Raw genomic sequence first — 18,793 nt, 5'->3', positions numbered from 1 at the left:
AGTTTTGCTGCAACCAAACTAACTCGACTACACCTCACCTACACTCCCCCCAAAAGGCAATCAACCCTTGTGCCCCTTTGCCCGGTCTCTATTTTCACACCCTGTTAGTTACAGCAGTAGCTGAGTTGGCATCTCCAACAGCCTCAGAATACTTGAGACATATCCAATGCCAGTTGTTTATGATGGTACACTCCCTAAAAACAGGAGTTCTGGACAATAAATTTCACTTTATGTTAGTTGGGTGGTTAAGGATTATAGGTGGCCCTACAAAGTCTGACAAAGTGCTCAGCACAATAGAAACACTGGCAAAAATATGACCCCGGCCAGAAATAAACCATTCAGAATATGGCTCTTGAGAAGGCTTGCTCTCTTTCACAAATATCACCTATACTTTTACTAGGATCTTCAGCAGCAGTAACTAATTTGGCAGACGCCACGAGTCACTGCACATGTTCCTTTTTGTTTTTAGGCGTACAGCTGTTTTAAACGATAAAGCAAAATGCGGACAAAGGTTGTGCTTCAAACGTTCTACACAGATACACTTCGCTAGGAAGAAGAGATTGACTGGGGCTCCCAGTTAAATGCCCTTTCAGTTTTAAGCCCAGGGCTGCCCTCCATGATGCAGGGGAGGAGCTGTGGCTCAATGGTAGAGCATCTGCTTGGCACACAGAAGGTCCCAGGTTCAATTCCCAGCATCTCCAGTTAAAGAGACTAGGCAAGCAGGTGATGTGAAAGACCTCTGCCTGAGACCCTGGAGACCCGCTGCCAGTCTGAGTACACAATACTGACTTTGATGGACTAATGGTCTGATTCAATATAAGGCAGCTTCATGTGTTCATACAGTTTTGCAGAAGGTCCCAGGTTCAATTCCCAGCATCTCCAGTTAAACGGACTAGGCAAGCAGGTGATGTGAAAGACCTCACCCTGAGACCCTGGAGAGCCGCTGCCGGTCTGAGTAGACAACACTGACTTTGATGGACCAAGGGGCTGATTCAGTATAAGGCAGCTTCATGTGTTCATGTGTTCACAAAAAAGCTCCACGTTCACTGAAAATGTGAGGGGGGGACCCACATTCACCAACCTTGCCAATAATGAGCCACCCAAGATCCCCCCATACAATCACATACCAGCAGGTTTTTTAATTTCCCCAGGGCCAACCCACAAATGTAAAGAAATTAAACATCCTCCTTCCAGCCTGCTGTCACAGGCTACCCCTCAAGAAGCACTGGTTCTTGTGGGGGGGTCACCTGGAGTGCCACATCAGAGCCTTATATTAATGAACAGAACAAACTGGAACTTGGGGGAGGGGCTCACTATGACCAAAAACCACAATAAAAGATTAGGCTGGGAGAAAACTCTCCCCTCTGGTAATACTATACCATGACTTTTGGGGGCAGCCCCTCTTCCAATAAAACCTTAGAATTTATAGGAGAAAAGATTTCTGTGGTATTTTAAGCCATTTAGGAATGCTTTTAACAGATGCGCACAAGTGAAGCAAAGAAAAGCAGATACAAGAGAGAGAAAAGGGACTGGAAAGGAACTAACTGTGGGGCTGTGGCTCAGTGGCAGAGCATCTTCTTGGCATGCAGAAGAAGGGTCCAAGTTCAATCCCCGGCACCTTCAGTTAAAGGAACTTGGCAGGTAGGTGATGTGAATGACCCCTGCCTGAGACCCTGGAGAGACGCTGCCGGTCTGAGTAGACAATACTGACTTTGATGGGCCAAGGGTCTAATTCAGTATAAGGCAGCTTCATGTGTTTAACACAACTAGTTCCAGGTGGGATATATCATGGTCATGGGCTGGATATTGGGGGGGGGGGGGATTTACAGTAAGAGTTGTTCGACAGTGGAATCAGCTACCTAGGGAAGTGGTGAGCTCCCCCTCACTGGCAGTATTAAGCAGAGGCTGGACGAACACTTATCAGGGATGCTCTAGGTCCGTGTTGGCGAACCTATGGCACGCGTGCCACTTCCGGCACGCGTTGCCCTCTCTGCCGGCACGCGTGGTTCCTCCCAGCTGCTGGCCTTTCCGGCTCCGCCCCGCCCCGGATGGGGGAGGCTGTAGGCAGGCGGCTGCTCAGCTGGGCCGCGGGGGCTTTGAACCGCTCGGTTCAAAGCCCCCCTTTCCTGGACTCCTTGCCAAATTTTTCCACCCCAGCCTCAGTCCCGATCCCCCCCTGCCCAGAGCCGAGGGGGGGGCGGAGAACCCCCCCTCCCTGCTGCCTCCCGCGCCACTCCCGGGCCGTGGGGGGAGAAATCCCTGCAGGGGGTGCGCGCATCAGGGCCTCCCGCTGCTCCTTCCCCGGCCGTTGAGCCGGGCCTCCTTGCCTCTCGCTGCCCAGAAGAGGGGAGCCCGTCGCCGCTTCCTCTCGCTGACGCTGTCGCGCCTCCTTCGGCGTCTGGTGCCCCTCCGCCCCCCCGGAGGGTGTTCCGCCCAGCCGCCCTTCTCACTCCCAGCAGCCGGCTGGCCGGCTGTCCCCCGCGGCCCTCTGGAGGGGCCCACGTGGAGGAGTAGGGTGCGCGCGTGCACACACACACATGTGTCAGGGGGGCTGGACTCCCCGCCTGCCAGAAGGCCCCCCACCCCTCTTCAGTTGGGCCGATTCAGGGGCGTCTGCCCTTTTTGCCTTTGGGGAACCTGCAGGGGAAAGGTAGGTGGTGGTGGTCGGCTCCTGTCTGGGGATGGTGTCGTCGGCGCTTCGCCCCCCTCCCCCCCCCGGCCAGGCGCCCAACTGTGGAGGTTTGTCGGCGGGTGGAGGAAAGGACGGGTGGGAGGGGCTTTTATCCTGCCGTCCTGACCCCTTTTCTCCCCCCGCGGGTGGTGGCTAGCCCCCGCCGGTGTCTGGGAAGTCCCGAGGTGGCCCGGGGAGGCCTGGGCTCAGGACAGGGGTTATTGGCCATTTGTGAATGGGAGGTTTTGCCTTGGACTTGCCACTGAGATGCACATTTACCCCATCCAGAGTCTCAAAACTGCATGGGGGGGGGGGTGTGTGTGTCTATTTGTGAAAGAGAGGTTTTGCCTTGGACTTGCCACTGAGATGCACATTTACCCCATCCAGAGTCTCAAAACTGCATGGGGGGGTGTCTATTTGTGAAAGAGAGGTTTTGCCTTGGACTTGCCACTGAGATGCACATTTACCCCATCCAGAGTCTCAAAACTGCATGGGGGGGGTGTCTATTTGTGAAAGAGAGGTTTTGCCTTGGACTTGCCACAGAGATGCACATTTACCCCATCCAGTCTCAAAACTGCATGGAGGGGGTGTCTATTTGTGAAAGAGAGGTTTTGCCTTGGACTTGCCACAGAGATGCACATTTACCCCATCCAGTCTCAAAACTGCATGGAGGGGGTGTCTATTTGTGAAAGAGAGGTTTTGCCTTGGACTTGCCACAGAGATGCACATTTACCCCATCCAGAGTCTCAAAACTGCATGGGGGGTGTCTATTTGTGAAAGAGAGGTTTTGCCTTGGACTTGCCACTGAGATGCACATTTACCCCATCCAGAGTCTCAAAACTGCATGGGGGGGGTGTCTATTTGTGAAAGAGAGGTTTTGCCTTGGACTTGCCACTGAGATGCACATTTACCCCATCCAGAGTCTCAAAACTGCATGGGGGGGTGTCTATTTGTGAAAGAGAGGTTTTGCCTTGGACTTGCCACTGAGATGCACATTTACCCCATCCAGTCTCAAAACTGCATGGGGGGGGTGTCTATTTGTGAAAGAGAGGTTTTGCCTTGGACTTGCCACTGAGATGCACATTTACCCCATCCAGAGTCTCAAAACTGCATGGGGGGGTGTCTATTTGTGAAAGAGAGGTTTTGCCTTGGACTTGCCACTGAGATGCACATTTACCCCATCCAGAGTCTCAAAACTGCATGGGGGGGTGTCTATTTGTGAAAGAGAGGTTTTGCCTTGGACTTGCCACTGAGATGCACATTTACCCCATCCAGAGTCTCAAAACTGCATGGGGGGGGTGTCTATTTGTGAAAGAGAGGTTTTGCTTTGGACTTGCCACTGAGATGCACATTTACCCCATCCAGAGTCTCAAAACTGCATGGGGGGGGTGTCTATTTGTGAAAGAGAGGTTTTGCCTTGGACTTGCCACTGAGATGCACATTTACCCCATCCAGTCTCAAAACTGCATGGGGGGGTGTCTATTTGTGAAAGAGAGGTTTTGCCTTGGACTTGCCACTGAGATGCACATTTACCCCATCCAGAGTCTTAAAACTGCATGGGGGGGGGTGTCTATTTGTGAAAGAGAGGTTTTGCCTTGGACTTGCCACTGAGATGCACATTTACCCCATCCAGAGTCTTAAAACTGCATGGGGGGGTGTCTATTTGTGAAAGAGAGGTTTTGCCTTGGACTTGCCACTGAGATGCACATTTACCCCATCCAGAGTCTTAAAACTGCATGGGGGGGGGTGTCTATTTGTGAAAGAGAGGTTTTGCCTTGGACTTGCCACTGAGATGCACATTTACCCCATCCAGAGTCTCAAAACTGCATGGGGGTGTGTGTCTATTTGTGAAAGAGAGGTTTTGCCTTGGACTTGCCACTGAGATGCACATTTACCCCATCCAGAGTCTCAAAACTGCATGGGGGGGTGTCTATTTGTGAAAGAGAGGTTTTGCCTTGGACTTGCCACTGAGATGCACATTTACCCCATCCAGAGTCTCAAAACTGCATGGGGGGGTGTCTATTTGTGAAAGAGAGGTTTTGCCTTGGACTTGCCACTGAGATGCACATTTACCCCATCCAGAGTCTCAAAACTGCATGGGGGGGTGTCTATTTGTGAAAGAGAGGTTTTGCCTTGGACTTGCCACTGAGATGCACATTTACCCCATCCAGAGTCTCAAAACTGCATGGGGGGGGTGTCTATTTGTGAAAGAGAGGTTTTGCCTTGGACTTGCCACTGAGATGCACATTTACCCCATCCAGAGTCTCAAAACTGCATGGGGGGGTGTCTATTTGTGAAAGAGAGGTTTTGCCTTGGACTTGCCACTGAGATGCACATTTACCCCATCCAGAGTCTCAAAACTGCATGGGGGGGTGTCTATTTGTGAAAGAGAGGTTTTGCCATGGACATGCCACTGAGATGCACATTTACCCCATCCAGAGTCTCAAAACTGCATGGGGGGGTGTCTATTTGTGAAAGAGAGGTTTTGCCTTGGACTTGCCACTGAGATGCACATTTACCCCATCCAGAGTCTCAAAACTGCATGGGGGGGTGTGTCTATTTGTGAAAGAGAGGTTTTGCCTTGGACTTGCCACTGAGATGCACATTTACCCCATCCAGAGTCTCAAAACTGCATGGGGGGGTGTCTATTTGTGAAAGAGAGGTTTTGCCTTGGACTTGCCACTGAGATGCACATTTACCCCATCCAGAGTCTCAAAACTGCATGGGGGGGGTGTCTATTTGTGAAAGAGAGGTTTTGCCTTGGACTTGCCACTGAGATGCACATTTACCCCATCCAGAGTCTCAAAACTGCATGGGGGGGTGTCTATTTGTGAAAGAGAGGTTTTGCCTTGGACTTGCCACTGAGATGCACATTTACCCCATCCAGAGTCTCAAAACTGCATGGGGGGGGTGTCTATTTGTGAAAGAGAGGTTTTGCCTTGGACTTGCCACTGAGATGCACATTTACCCCATCCAGAGTCTCAAAACTGCATGGGGGGGTGTCTATTTGTGAAAGAGAGGTTTTGCCTTGGACTTGCCACTGAGATGCACATTTACCCCATCCAGAGTCTCAAAACTGCATGGGGGGGTGTCTATTTGTGAAAGAGAGGTTTTGCCATGGACATGCCACTGAGATGCACATTTACCCCATCCAGAGTCTCAAAACTGCATGGGGGGGTGTCTATTTGTGAAAGAGAGGTTTTGCCTTGGACTTGCCACTGAGATGCACATTTACCCCATCCAGAGTCTCAAAACTGCATGGGGGGGGTGTGTGTGTCTATTTGTGAAAGAGAGGTTTTGCCTTGGACTTGCCACTCAGATGCACAACTCAACAATAAGCCCCCCTGCAGAGTTTTGAGAATGCAGATGGGGAAAATGGTGTTTGTCAGTCATTGCCATGATTTAATTTTATGGATGACAAAGGATAGTACAGTTAGTTCTGAAAATGAAATCCTTAAAGTGTGGAATTCTCTGCCAAATAATTTTAAATCAATTAAAGCACTTGGGATTGCTTTCCTTACTTTGTTTGAATCATTTTATGCTTGTGAGCATAAGATGTTAACGTATGAGGGTTTTTTTCTAAACTAAAACCTCAGTATTCAGGTTAAATTGCCGTGCTGGCACTTTACGATGAATAAGTGGGTTTTGGGTTGCAGTTTGGGCACTCGGTCTCTAAAAGGTTCGCCATCACTGCTCTAGGTTGATCCTGCATTAAGCAGGGGGTTGGACTAGATGGCCCGTACAGCCCGATTCTATGATTCTAAGAGAGGGAGGCCAGCAAAGACACCAACCATCTGTCCTGGAATCAGCTGAGAGTTGCCTCACCCGTTTTCCCCAAGCCCTGGCTGAACCCTGTCCTATCTCAATGTTCATTTTTTGTGCATCACAACCAAGCTTGTAAACTGCCTTGAATGCTCTTCAAGACAGAGATAAATAAACCATTAAAATTCCATTTTTCTCTCTTCCCCAGGTCTATTTATGTGAGCTATTCCATTTGCAAACCCACTAAAGGCCAATTTACAAAATTTAAAGCTTTGTTAGCTGCCCTGACCACTCAGAAAGGACACAGCATAAATCTAAATAAGTTTCGCGGAAAACTTCATATAAAAAGATAATGTTATTCTCAAGGGATTCAGTCTTGACAGGGCAAGAGAATAGCAACTAAGCTTCTAGAAATGAATCTTGCTTAACGGCTGTTACATTGCATTTGGGGGGGGGATCTGAAGACAAGATTTGCCCTTTCATTCCACAGCTTCCAACCTGCCACATATTTTTTTACAAGCTTAGAAATTTGGGGAAATCCCACAAAGGGATTTTGCTTTTGTGAATTTTGTGAGAAATCTGAAGAGTGGCGAGGGTGATCTTGCTACACCAGAGCTTTTTTCCTGAAATGCATCAAAAGGGGAAGAATCAGAAATCTCATCCACACAGAACAGGGAAACTTAACAAATGTAATCCAACCCCTTCTGTGGTTTTAAGTGACTAGCGTAAGCAACATTCTGAAAGGGATTGTTTATTTATAACAGGTTTAAAATCACCCTTCCACCTTAGTACAAAGAGAGCGCTCTAGTAAAATACTAAATCCACTTTTCAGGAACACTCTCCCACTTAGTGTCCCCCACCCCACAAAAACTTCAATTTTAATGAGCTCTTGTACAGAGCTGCCAGCTGTGAATTGGGAAATTCCTGGAGATTTGGGGGTGAAGCTACAGCAGGTGGAGTTTAAGAAGGTAAGGAATCTCTAGGGGGTGCAATACCATAGAGCCCAACCGCCAAAGTAGCCATTTTCTCCAGGGGAATTGATCTCTGTGTCTGGAGATCAGTGGCAATCCCAAGAGATCTCCAGGCCCCACCCAAAAGATGGAAACCCTACTCCTGTATCTGATTCGCAGTTTAGTAAGCCATTCACCTTGGCAGTCTGTGGAAAGGAACAAACTCCAAATGTCCAAATAAGCAAGCTTTACAGGAGTTGGTTGGACATATCTGCTTAGCCCAATATGGTCTACTCAGACTTAAAGATGTAAAATTCCTGGACATTTTGAAGACACAGAAAAACTGAAATTTTGGGGAAATTGAAATATATGTAATACTTCCTCATCTAAACTTAATTTTGTTTAACATAAACACATCATTTATAACGTTAAATATAAAAAATTGTACTCCTTGACATTTATGAAATTTAAAAGTATAAAAGCTTCAGCTTTCTAAAAGCAAAACTGCAAATCCACCCAATACTAAAAGAGAGCTACAAACTGCTGCATAAATTATGCCTTTAGCACATGTATTTTTGGCATCAGAGAGGTAGGAAAAATTAAAAACTGAAAATAGAACACAAATTTCGTAATGAAGAAAAGAAAGTGTGTTATTGAGACAGGACAAGCAGCATGTTTGAATAGCAAATTAAACTTTGCAACACAAAACACATCAAACTTTTCAATAGATTATCACATTCCTTATAGCATGTGATCTGGACAAAAGTAGTCATGTTTAGAGAATACACATATCAATCTGCGAGCACCTGAAGGACAACTTGGTGATCCAGGGAGGTCAGCATGGATTTGTCCCCAACAGGTCCTGCCAGACCAACCCGTTTCCTTCTTTGACTGAGTGACTAACACACATATTATGCTTCTGCTTTATAAATCAAGAGTAAGATATTTACAGTCTCCAAGTAGCACAAACAAAAGCTTATAAAGGAAACCCATTTGCCTGGAGCCCCAATTTCAACAGGTCTTCAAGAGCATGACTGCCACCAAACTATGTGTGTGTGTGTAAAGTGCCTTCAAGTCGCAGCCGACTAATGGCGACCCCTTTTGGGGGTTTTCATGGCAACAGACTAACAAGAGGTGGTTTGCCAGTGCCTTCCTCTGCACAGCAACCCTGGTATTCCTTGGTGGTCTCCCATCCAAATACTAACCAGGGCTGACCCTGCTTAGCTTCTGAGATCTGACGAGATCAGGCTAGCCTGGGCCATCCAGGTCAGGGCCACCAAACTATGCACATGCTTAAACTTTAGCTATCTGAAACCCAAACTGCAGAATTTCCAATCCTGCTTGCTTCCATACTGCATTCTGAACTTGAATACCTTGTCCACTTTCTTTGGAACATTACAACCCTTTGTGACCACTCCATCAAAGTTTGGTTCCAGAGCAGACATCCATATGCACATTCCTAATTAAAGCAAACTACAGACCAAATGCCAGAGGCTGGGCTCCTCCACTTCCTGACCTTTGTGAGACTAAAAAGGTTTAACTAACATTTACAGTAAAACAGGAAGTTAACACATCTTGGAAGTGGCTCCTACAGGCTTAATTTTGGAAACTGAAATGAAGGTCCGCTTACTCGGTAGCCGAAGGTAAGTTGTCCTGCCCTGCACATCCCATAGGATCCTCTCTGAATTTTTCACTTGGAAGCTGCGGTGGCAGGAAATCCACTTCCTTTTTCTTTGGAACCTTATAATACTTCCACGTGGAATCAGCTTCCTCCTCCTCCAAGTTCACCGCTATACCGACGTACATTGTGGGCTCTATAACCTCTGGGAACTGAGCTGGGAAAGTCTGAGACAAGCCATCTATCCTGTCGTCCATTGTTTTTGACGGAACCAAAGGGTCTGGAGTTGGCATCTGGTAGAAATGATGGCTCTGGGGAGTGGAAGGAGTTTTGGTTGCCCCTTCATCGGCTACATCACAGGGGTGAGGACTGAGAGGCGGCGGCTGGGGTGAGTTGGCCATTTCAGTGCCGTGCATCTGAGGAGTCTTTGCTACATCATTAGTTCTGAGATTCGAAAACCTCACTTGGTTGTCCGATGTGGCGATCACCAGCCTCTGATTGGCTGAGTCCGCCTCCATGGTGACATCGTCACCAATGGACACGCGGTGGTGAAATGGAGTCAAAGGACGCTTCTGGGGCTTGTCTCCTTTCTCTTGCTTCTCGTTAGCCTTGTGCTTTGGAGCTGCCTGCTGCTGCTGGCCCACTGGAGGGACCGGCCCCTGCTGAACTGCATTTCGTGGTTTTAGATTTTTGTGCCTGCAGTGGGGTGGAAAGAGAAAAGTACACTTTAGAACATCACTGGGTTATAGATGATGTGTTCCTTAATGGCCTGGGTCAAATACGTGACACACAAGTAAGCTCAATGCACAGGATCACCGCAGATGTAACACTTACCCATGGTTAGTCCTAAGTATGGTACGTAGCCTTAACCCTGGTTAAGATATTAAATCCATCAGCGAAGTCATGGCTTACTATTACCAAGCTGGGTGCTGTTTTCAGAGAATGTGTGCAAAGGGGCACCAAAGAGACTTTCTCGCTTCCTTGGCACCAGCAAGGCTAGACAAGCAGGAAAACCGCTTTGTCTGTGATTTAACTTTGGCTAATACAGCCTATGTTTCTGAACCCATTTCAAATTAATGGTTTCACATCCAGATTTGTGGCCAATCCTTAAACTATGCTTTTAGCATTCAGATCCAACAGATCAACCCTCCCCTGTGGCAATTCCATTAATCCCAGCAATTCCTCCTAACTCTGCCCTCCACAAGGCGTGACAAGATCTGCCACCATCTAGCTGCTAGGTCCTTTCAGTGGTGGCAACACCCACACATAACTGTTTATCTGAAAACACTAGGAATCCTCTTGCCCTGTTGGTTTTCAGCATGCTTTGCAAATCATTGTTGTTTAAAAGATGTATGGAGGAAGCTAAGACCTGTAATAGATCTTAAGATTTTAAGGACTAGGTCTGTTTTTAATTCTCCCTTCAGTTCACTGTTTTTGATCTTTTATTGTTTTACTGCTGCTTTTACCCAGAGGTATTAGTTATTATTCTCAATTTATATAGCCTCCTGTTACGCTCTTAGGAGTGGGAAGGTAGAGGAAAGATAGTCCAATAAACACCCCAATAATGATTAAGCATTACACATGCCCAAAGCTACAGCAGAAGCCTCTGTTTACAACTTCAGCTATATATGATTGCCGGTGAGTCATTTACAGTGTAGTTCTGATTATTCTATATACAGTCTTGCATCTAACTCTACAACACCCACTACAAATACATTAGGCTGCTATTGCTTTGCCATTATTAGAGTCCTGTAGATTTTTTTTTTTTTTTATGCTGCAGATTTTTTTTATGCTGCACCAATCGGATCCATACCTTGAGCAAATGCAGCTCGTCCTCTGAGTGGCTTCCACAAACTCCCAACACGCTATTTTGTCAGCCATCTCCTCTTCACATATGCCATTTGTTGTAGCAGAATACTTCCTCCTGGATGTTGTTAAGGGCAGAAAATTATTCTGTTAAGTACCGTATTTTTCACTCCATAAGGCGCACCTGACCATAAGATGCACCTAGTTTTTAGAGGAGGAAAACAAGAAAAAATATATTCTGAATCAAATGGTGTATTGCCCCTGGAAGCCCGGGGGGGGGGTCTTTAAACTCCTCCGCGCTGCCATCCCAGGCAGCGCAGAGCACTTTCAAGACCCCCCCCCCCCCGGCCTGGCTTCTAGGGACTCCCCGGAAGCCCGGCGGGGGGGTCTTTAAACTCCTCCGCGCTGCCATCCCAGGCAGCGCAGAGCACTTTCAAGACCCCCCCACCTGGCTTCTAGGGACTCCCTGGAAGCCCGGTGTGTGGGGGTCTTTAAACTACTCCGAGCTGCCAAAGGAACTCTCTCTTTGGCCCCCATATACCTAGTGGACATGCTGCTGTTGCACCAGTTGCAAAGAGAAACCAAAAGAAAAGGAAGGGATTCCACAACACATTAACACCCTTCCCCAGATTTTGCCATCACAGATCTCACAAACTTCCCTCTCCTCACCACATGGAAGTAAAGTGAACTTCTGAAGTCAAGTCACTTTCCAACAACCTTCCCTGTCTTTTCACTCAGCCCTCACTTGCTGCTTCTCCAGTCTTGGCTACACAGACAAATTCCAGCAAAGTAATTCAGCAGCAAAGAAAGATGGAGCGTCACCTCAAGTCCAAACAAGTTCGATAACCCAGGGAACTGGCACAATTTTGAACTCATTAATAACTTGATCACAGATTGCTCCTAAAGGTGTCAGGAAAAATTAATTAATCTGGAGGTTACTTGCTGTTCAAGGGAAAAGAATTTAGGAGAAGGGCTGGGCAGAGATGCAATCTGAGCAGAGAGAGAAGTTTGTAAGCAGAAATCCCACACACCTAGTTTCTCAGGGCCCCAGAAATGTCTTGCTGGTTCCCAGGAATTTTTTGTTTTTCCAGGATAGAGATGCAAGGGAGGAGCAAATTAGGGAACACATTAGTTCATTCTGTACAAACGTGAAGTTTCCCTGGGCGAAAGTCACAACGGTGGGATAAGGCAAGAACAGAGAGCTTGTCTAGACTCCACACCATAGTATTATTATCTAGCAATTATATAGTGCTTTAGAGTATTCAAAGCACCTCACATATATTTACTTTACAACAACCTTTTAAGGTAGCTCAGTATTATTATACCCATGTGGTTAATTGTGTGGGACAGCTAAGTCTGAGACAACATCGCTTGTCTAAATCCAGGGCTACCCATATGTGTGGGGGAGGACAAATTCCAGGAATCCCGGTCACCCAGAGTCAGGCAAGAACCTTGGCTCTATCATCAACCAAAAGGGAGACGGCAACCAAGAAATCAGGAGATTGAGACTAGGAAGGACAGCCATGAAGGAGCTAGAAAAAATTCTTAACTGTAAGGATGTGTTGCTGCTGACCAAGATCAAGTTAATTCATGCCATAGTATTCCCCAACACTATGTATGGGTGTGAAAGTTGAAGTAAGCTGACGGGAAGGAAGTTGATTCATTCAAAATGTGGTGTTGGAGGAGAGCTTTACGGATACTGTGGACCGCCAAAAAGACAAATAAGTGGGTTCTAGATAAAATCAAGCCTGAACTCTCCCCCTAGAACCTAAAATGACTAAAGTGAGGCTATTGGTCACATTCTGAGAAGACAAGAATCGCTGGAAAAGACAATAAGTTGAAGGCAGCAGGATAAGAGACAGACCCAACATGAGATGGATTGAAAGGAAGCCATGGCCCTCAGCTTGCAAGACCTGAGCAAGTCTGTTAATGATAGGATGTTTTGGAGGACATTAACTCATAGGGTCACCATAAGCTGGCAGAGACTTAATGGCACTTCACACACACACACACACAGTATTTTAGTTGAGAAGAGGGAAGGGGCATAAAGAAGGCTCAGAGGGAATTTCTGTCCCTGTGGCGGCTCTCAGCAGCTGTTCGCAAGGCCCCCTAGTTAGTTAATGGCTCAGGCGAGAATCAAGACCAGGGACTTCCTGATTCACACCTCAGTCTCTTAGCCACTGAACTACATTCCCCCCACGGAAAATTTCCCACCGCCCCAGGCATATAGTAGGCGATCTCAACATGATGGCCTCAATTCTTGCAGTGAGTTGATTACTAACACATGATGGGGGGATCACCAGGGGAATACAGTTTCTGAATGTTAAATTTAACAGCTACACCAACACTTAATGTGGGGGGGGGGGTTGGAGAAGGAAAGGCCTGTCTTGTTGTGTTTGCAGAAAAACCACGGCAGCTGGGAAGTTAGAGAAGCAGCCAAAGAAGAGAGATTTGGGACAGATACAGACTGATTGCAGGAGGTGAAACAGAGGGGATGTTTGGTTTGAAAAGAGTGGTGAGAGAATGGGAAGCAATGGAGGTTTAATGTACCACCTCCCTGTCTATTGTTAAATCTATAGCCTTAAATACTCACAGCCTTATTTGAACTCTTTACTGCTTTAAGATCAGTTTTTATATCCCCACCAAAAATTTTATATCCCCACCCCCAAATTCATACTTGTTCTGTGTTCTGTTCATATAGCATTCTTGCCAAACTCTCTCGACCACATGATTGGCCAGCTTCCGTGGGATTTTGCCCCCATGGTGACTCGTGCTGTCAGAGCTGAATACATCAGAAACAGAAGAAAGCTTCACCCACTTTTGGGCCGAACGAGCATCAACTAAGGAGGAAGGGGGAGAAAAAACATGAGTTAAACGAATCTTGATGTTATTCATCCCCTCCAGTAAAGCAAAACCCCAAGGGAAGCATTTTTCTTGCCCAAGAAAGATGAGACGCGCACTTAGAATGAACATAAAACCAGACGCAACCCAGTAGATAGGGGCATTGCAGGCATATAAGTAATTGGAAACCTTGTAATTTATCAAGTTATTCCTTACTATGACATGGGATTGATCAAAAAGCATTTTAAAAAATCCATGTCTGTGGAAAAGCATCTGGGCAATTTCAAGAAACTCTAAATTGGACCTTATATATTCCCTCACACACACACACACACACACCTACTTAACAAAGCAATGAATAGAATATACTAGTTAAGTGGGGGGTTCACTTGCATGTGGAATAATATACACTGTATATGTATAATTACGCAAACCCAGAACTAAGATGGTCAAAAATGGAGTGCCAGTCGCACCCTTAGGCAACAGTGGCTTTCTGCATGTTAATTAGCAGTAGAAATTCATTACTGAGAATTGTTTCAAGACATTCGTCCTCATGGTTTTGGGGACTTGCTAACAGTGCATAATACATTCTCATCAGCATCAGCATTCACACACACACACACACACACACCCTTTGTAATCCTCAGTCAGTGTTCCCCATCAATCCTGACTGCAACCACCAATAATAAAAGAGCTCATCTTATGTGCCCAGCATACTTACAAAAGGAAGTTTTATTTATTAACACATTTCTATGTTACCTTTCCACCAAAACAACGTCCCCAAGACAGCAAACATCAAAATGTTTCAAAACATTAAAACAGCATATAAAATATACGAGTATATAAAATATTTAAACAATTCAGTAAAATTTATAAACACACACAAACACAACACAGGGAGGAGATCTAATAAGAGTTAGTGAGGCAAACAGACAAAACAAAGAAGTGCTCACCCACAGGCAAAAGACCACAGTAGAGACAGACAAATCACCCTGGGTGTTTTGGCACCATGACCTGCCTTGGATTGCCACCCATCTAGCCTCAGATGGCAGGGGCATCCGAAGTAGGGCCTTGAAATATGACCAGGGTGGGCAGGTAGGTTCATATGGGGGTAGGCAATTACGCAACAAAAAAAGCAGATGGGGTGAACGATCATAGTTTGGACCATATTGACCTATAGCACATGTGCCAAAAGCAGCATAATCGTCAGCAAAGTCCTGGCCAAGATGACCCAGAGGCCAGCTCCAGCACAGAACCAGGACTTCTCTCTTGTCTGCTCCTCCCGCTGTTCTCTGATTCATGAAAGCAGAGGCAACACCACACTGAAGCATCGGGGGCTGCAGCTGTATGGTCGCTTGCGCCTGAATTGCGCCATCTCACAACTGGGATTTTGTTTGTGGCATGCACGCCAAAAAGGCTGGCTACCAACAGCAGAGGCACTAACAGTTATTTCTACGGTACAGGGTGCAGGGCGATTTTTTTATTCACACCTGCATGCCCCAAAACAAAATCGTGCAAGTTCATGACACAACATTGTTTACGAGGCTGCATTCAGGCAACCTCTGGATGGCAGGAGATTTTTTTTTTTTTAACTGTACCTGTTTGAACTTCTTCTGGGGACGTAGGTGGAGTCAGCGTGACAGAAGACATGGTGGGGTCTCTTGTGGAAGCAGGCACTTGATGGGCACCCAAGCAATTGCTCGATCCAACAATGCTAGGAGCAGGAATGTCTGTCTGGGGAACTAGAACGAAGCATGCTGGATAGACCATTCGCACACCAGCTAAAATGAAGGGACAAATAAAGATTGATTTGTTTTGCGATCCAGCACAGCCACAACACACTCCCACAAATTTCTAAGACAAACCACTTTTTAAGCCTCATTTGCATGCTAAAAATCATTGTCATATCACGCTTTTGCCTTACTCGTGACATAAGAACATAAGAAAGGGCATGCTGGATCAGAACAAGGCCTATCAAGTCCAGCAGTCTGTTCACACAGTGGCCAACCAGGTGCCTCTAGGAAGCCCACAAACAAGACGACTGAGACTCGTTACGATGCACGGTAAGGCCAAGGAGGGGCACACACTGGGGAGGGGAGAACAGGGGCTGCCCCAGCCGTTTTGCACTACTGTAATTCTGCAAGATTCAGGTGTCTACTCTGGAGAAGGGAGGAAGAGATGCTGAAACTCACTGGGGCTATACAAAAAAAAACCACTTTCCCTAGAACCCTACTTAATAAGAACCTTTGTGTAAGTTTCAGTTGGCTTCATCTATTTCTGACCATTTTGAAACAACCACATAACAGGAAAGCAGATGAAGTGCCAGTATTTTCATTACAGCTCAAATGGCCAATTCCTGCCTCTAGTTTTCTTTGCAGGATCCTGGCCCAGGAGTCCATGTTCTGCTGAGTAGTAGGCTGTCACTAACATTACTTCACTCTGCATGAAATCCTTTTCAACCAAGTTTGCTTCAAGCAACAGCTGAAAGAGTAAGGCCTTTCTGACACCGGTTCTATCAGGGTATGAATCAGATTTTATTTTAACTGGATAGCAAAACTATTACTGAATTATGCATGCTGGAAACTTGAAAACACCATGGCAAACCCAGACCGAAGGCTTCAAGAGCAACTGCAGCCAATCACACATTTCCAGCTAAGTCCCTGTGCATTACTTGCTTCTGCAAAACAAATGCGGTATTCACACTTTATGTTTTAAGGTGCACATGCAGAACATCTTGGGTTGGATGTAGCAGAAGAATTCACAGAAGAGGTTGGTGCAGCGGTTCTTTCCTCACTTCCCCCCACTTTTTTGCTGTCAGGTCATTGCTGACTTATGGTAACCCCATAAATTATGAGGGCCGGATATGACATAAATGTCACTTCATCAGGCTGGCCATCTGTACCATAAAATTTAATGCCAGGTATTGGAGATATGCATGTTATAGAAGATACAGGCAAAGCCAATTAATGATATTATTTTTTATAATACACAATAACACTCTTACAGTATTTTCTTTTATTTGATCACTGACACCTCAGGAGTGGGGGAGGTGGCTGCCTCTGGCAAGCCTGCAGCAGGTTTTGTCCACCCAGATCGAGAGTGGGGGGAGGTGGCGCCGTGGCTGGCTCACGGGCAGGATAAAAGCTCTCAAGGGGACGGATCTGGGCCCCGGATCTTATGTTTGACACCCTTGCCATAGGGTTTTCAAGGCAAGAGACTTAAGAGGTGGTTTGCCATCACCTGCCTCGGTGTAGAAACCCTGGACTTCTCGGGTGGTCTCCCATCCAAGTGCTAACCAGGGCCAACCATGCTTAGCTTCTGAGATCTGATGAGATCAGGCTAGGCTGGGCCATCCAAGTCAGGAACAGCAGCCTTTTCTTATTTTATTCCTTCTTGTCACTGCAGCCTCCCTCCCAATCCTGTGGCACATTCTGCTTGCAAGACACTCTCAGTCCGCAGAGAGGAGGAGTTTCAAGACAAACAAGCAGACTGAAAAATGAGCAGGTGAGAAAAGACCTGCTTTGCAAACTCCTTCCATGAACTCTTCCACTGGTCCAACCTATTAAGTGAACATATCAAAATATAATGTGCAAAGTGGGCCTCCCTGTATTTCAAGCCCTTCTACACCTGTCTCCAAAGATGCAATAAAGGGTCGTGCTTAACACTAACCTGTGTTTGTCTATGGATCACAGTAGAAGAAGAGTTGGTTTTTATATGCCAACTTTCTCTGCCACTTAAAGGAGAATCAAATTGGCTTACAATCACCTTCCCTTTCCCTCCCCACAACAGACGCCCTGTGAGGTAGGTGGGGCTGAGAGAGTGTGACTCAGCCAAGGTCACCCAGCTGGCTTCATGTATAGGAGCTGGGAAACAAATCCGGTTCACCAGATCAGACTCCACTACTCCAAACCACCACTCTTAACCACTACACCACACTGGCACCAATATGGCACAACTTCACCTCCTTTGTGGGCTGGGGTAGAGGAGAAAAATAAGCAAAAGCAACACCAGTTTGGAGTGTGCAGGAGGCAGCGCCAAGAGGACAACTCATGCTCTCAACCACTGCTATGAGCTGTTACCACTGCCCAGCTTCTGAGGCACAAATAATACTGAGACTGGAGAAATGCGCTGCAGAGCTGAAGCAGCGAGCAGAGGCAGCTGAAGCAACTCAAAGCCAGGCTTCCCAGGTTTTGATACTGACTCTCCTTGTCCCACAGGATGATTCATGGCGCAATCTTGTACACTTCTGCTATTTTACTGATAGCTTCTATGGGCTCCCTTTCACCTAACAGAGGTCCTAAAGCAATAAACCTTTTGCTACAGAAGCTACAGAAGCTTATCAGGAAGACCCAAGAGATGGGTGCAAAACTTCCCCCTTTTCTCTGAATTCACTAGAGCCTGGAGCAGATTCTCCCTACACCCTGCACTGATAGCTCTAATTGTAGCCCCTTTGCATTCTTCCTACGGAAATTCACTTTTATGGGAGAACACAAATTTGGCCTGTCATACTAATGGGGACATTTCAGCTGCTATAAACATCAGCGAGCTCCATCATGTGAACTGTTATTGAATATCTCATAAAGACAAAAATGGATATGATGAAGGTGCTAAGCTCTGCTTCTGTGTCAGTGGGATTACCAAGAACTGATGATGGGTACAAATTAAGAGAGCTTTCTTCTGATCTCTTTTTGCATTAGCAATCACATTCAGTTGTTCGATATCTCTGATTTGCTTAACGTGTTCTATGATCAGATCAATCTGACATCCAGTGTGTCAGTAGTAATCCTTGCTCTGTGAGGTCTGCTGTTAGCTGCTTGCTTTCTGTTTGCTCTGCATACGTCTCTCCACTTCATACGGCTTTCTTGCAATTTTAGTACTTGTTCAACCATACCCTTACTTTGGTTACAATTAAAATTGCAACATGACCACAGAACGAAGGAAATTGCATTTATAATACTTAGAATCATAGAATCATAGAGTTGGAAGGGACCACCAGGGCCATCAAGTCCAACCCCCTGCACAATGCAGGAAATTCACAACTACCTCCCCCCTCCACACCCCTAGTGACCAGAAGATGGCCAAGATGCCCTCCCTCTCATCATCTGCCTAAGGTCACAGAATCAGCATTGCTGACAGATGGCCATC

General features: G+C 46.5%; 1 protein-coding gene across 3 annotated transcripts in view; it reads right to left on the bottom strand.

Moving 5' to 3' along the window:
- MED13 (mediator complex subunit 13) overlaps positions 1-18,793 on the bottom strand; it is a 150,515-nt gene that overhangs the window by 57,924 nt on the left and 73,798 nt on the right. For all 3 annotated transcript variants that reach the window (XM_056865609.1, XM_056865611.1, XM_056865610.1), the window contains exons 6-9: positions 15,247-15,429; positions 13,485-13,647; positions 10,815-10,925; positions 9,014-9,697 (exon numbers count right to left, since the gene is read on the bottom strand). In XM_056865609.1, coding sequence (XP_056721587.1) covers positions 9,014-9,697; positions 10,815-10,925; positions 13,485-13,647; positions 15,247-15,429 — 1,141 coding nt within the window. The remainder of the gene's footprint in view (positions 1-9,013; positions 9,698-10,814; positions 10,926-13,484; positions 13,648-15,246; positions 15,430-18,793) is intronic.

Source organism: Euleptes europaea, chromosome 19 (genome assembly GCF_029931775.1).
Source record: "Euleptes europaea isolate rEulEur1 chromosome 19, rEulEur1.hap1, whole genome shotgun sequence".
Lineage (NCBI taxonomy): Eukaryota > Metazoa > Chordata > Lepidosauria > Squamata > Sphaerodactylidae > Euleptes > Euleptes europaea.
The sequence above is the reverse complement of the archived record's forward strand: the minus strand, read 5'-3'. Positions and strand labels throughout refer to the sequence as shown.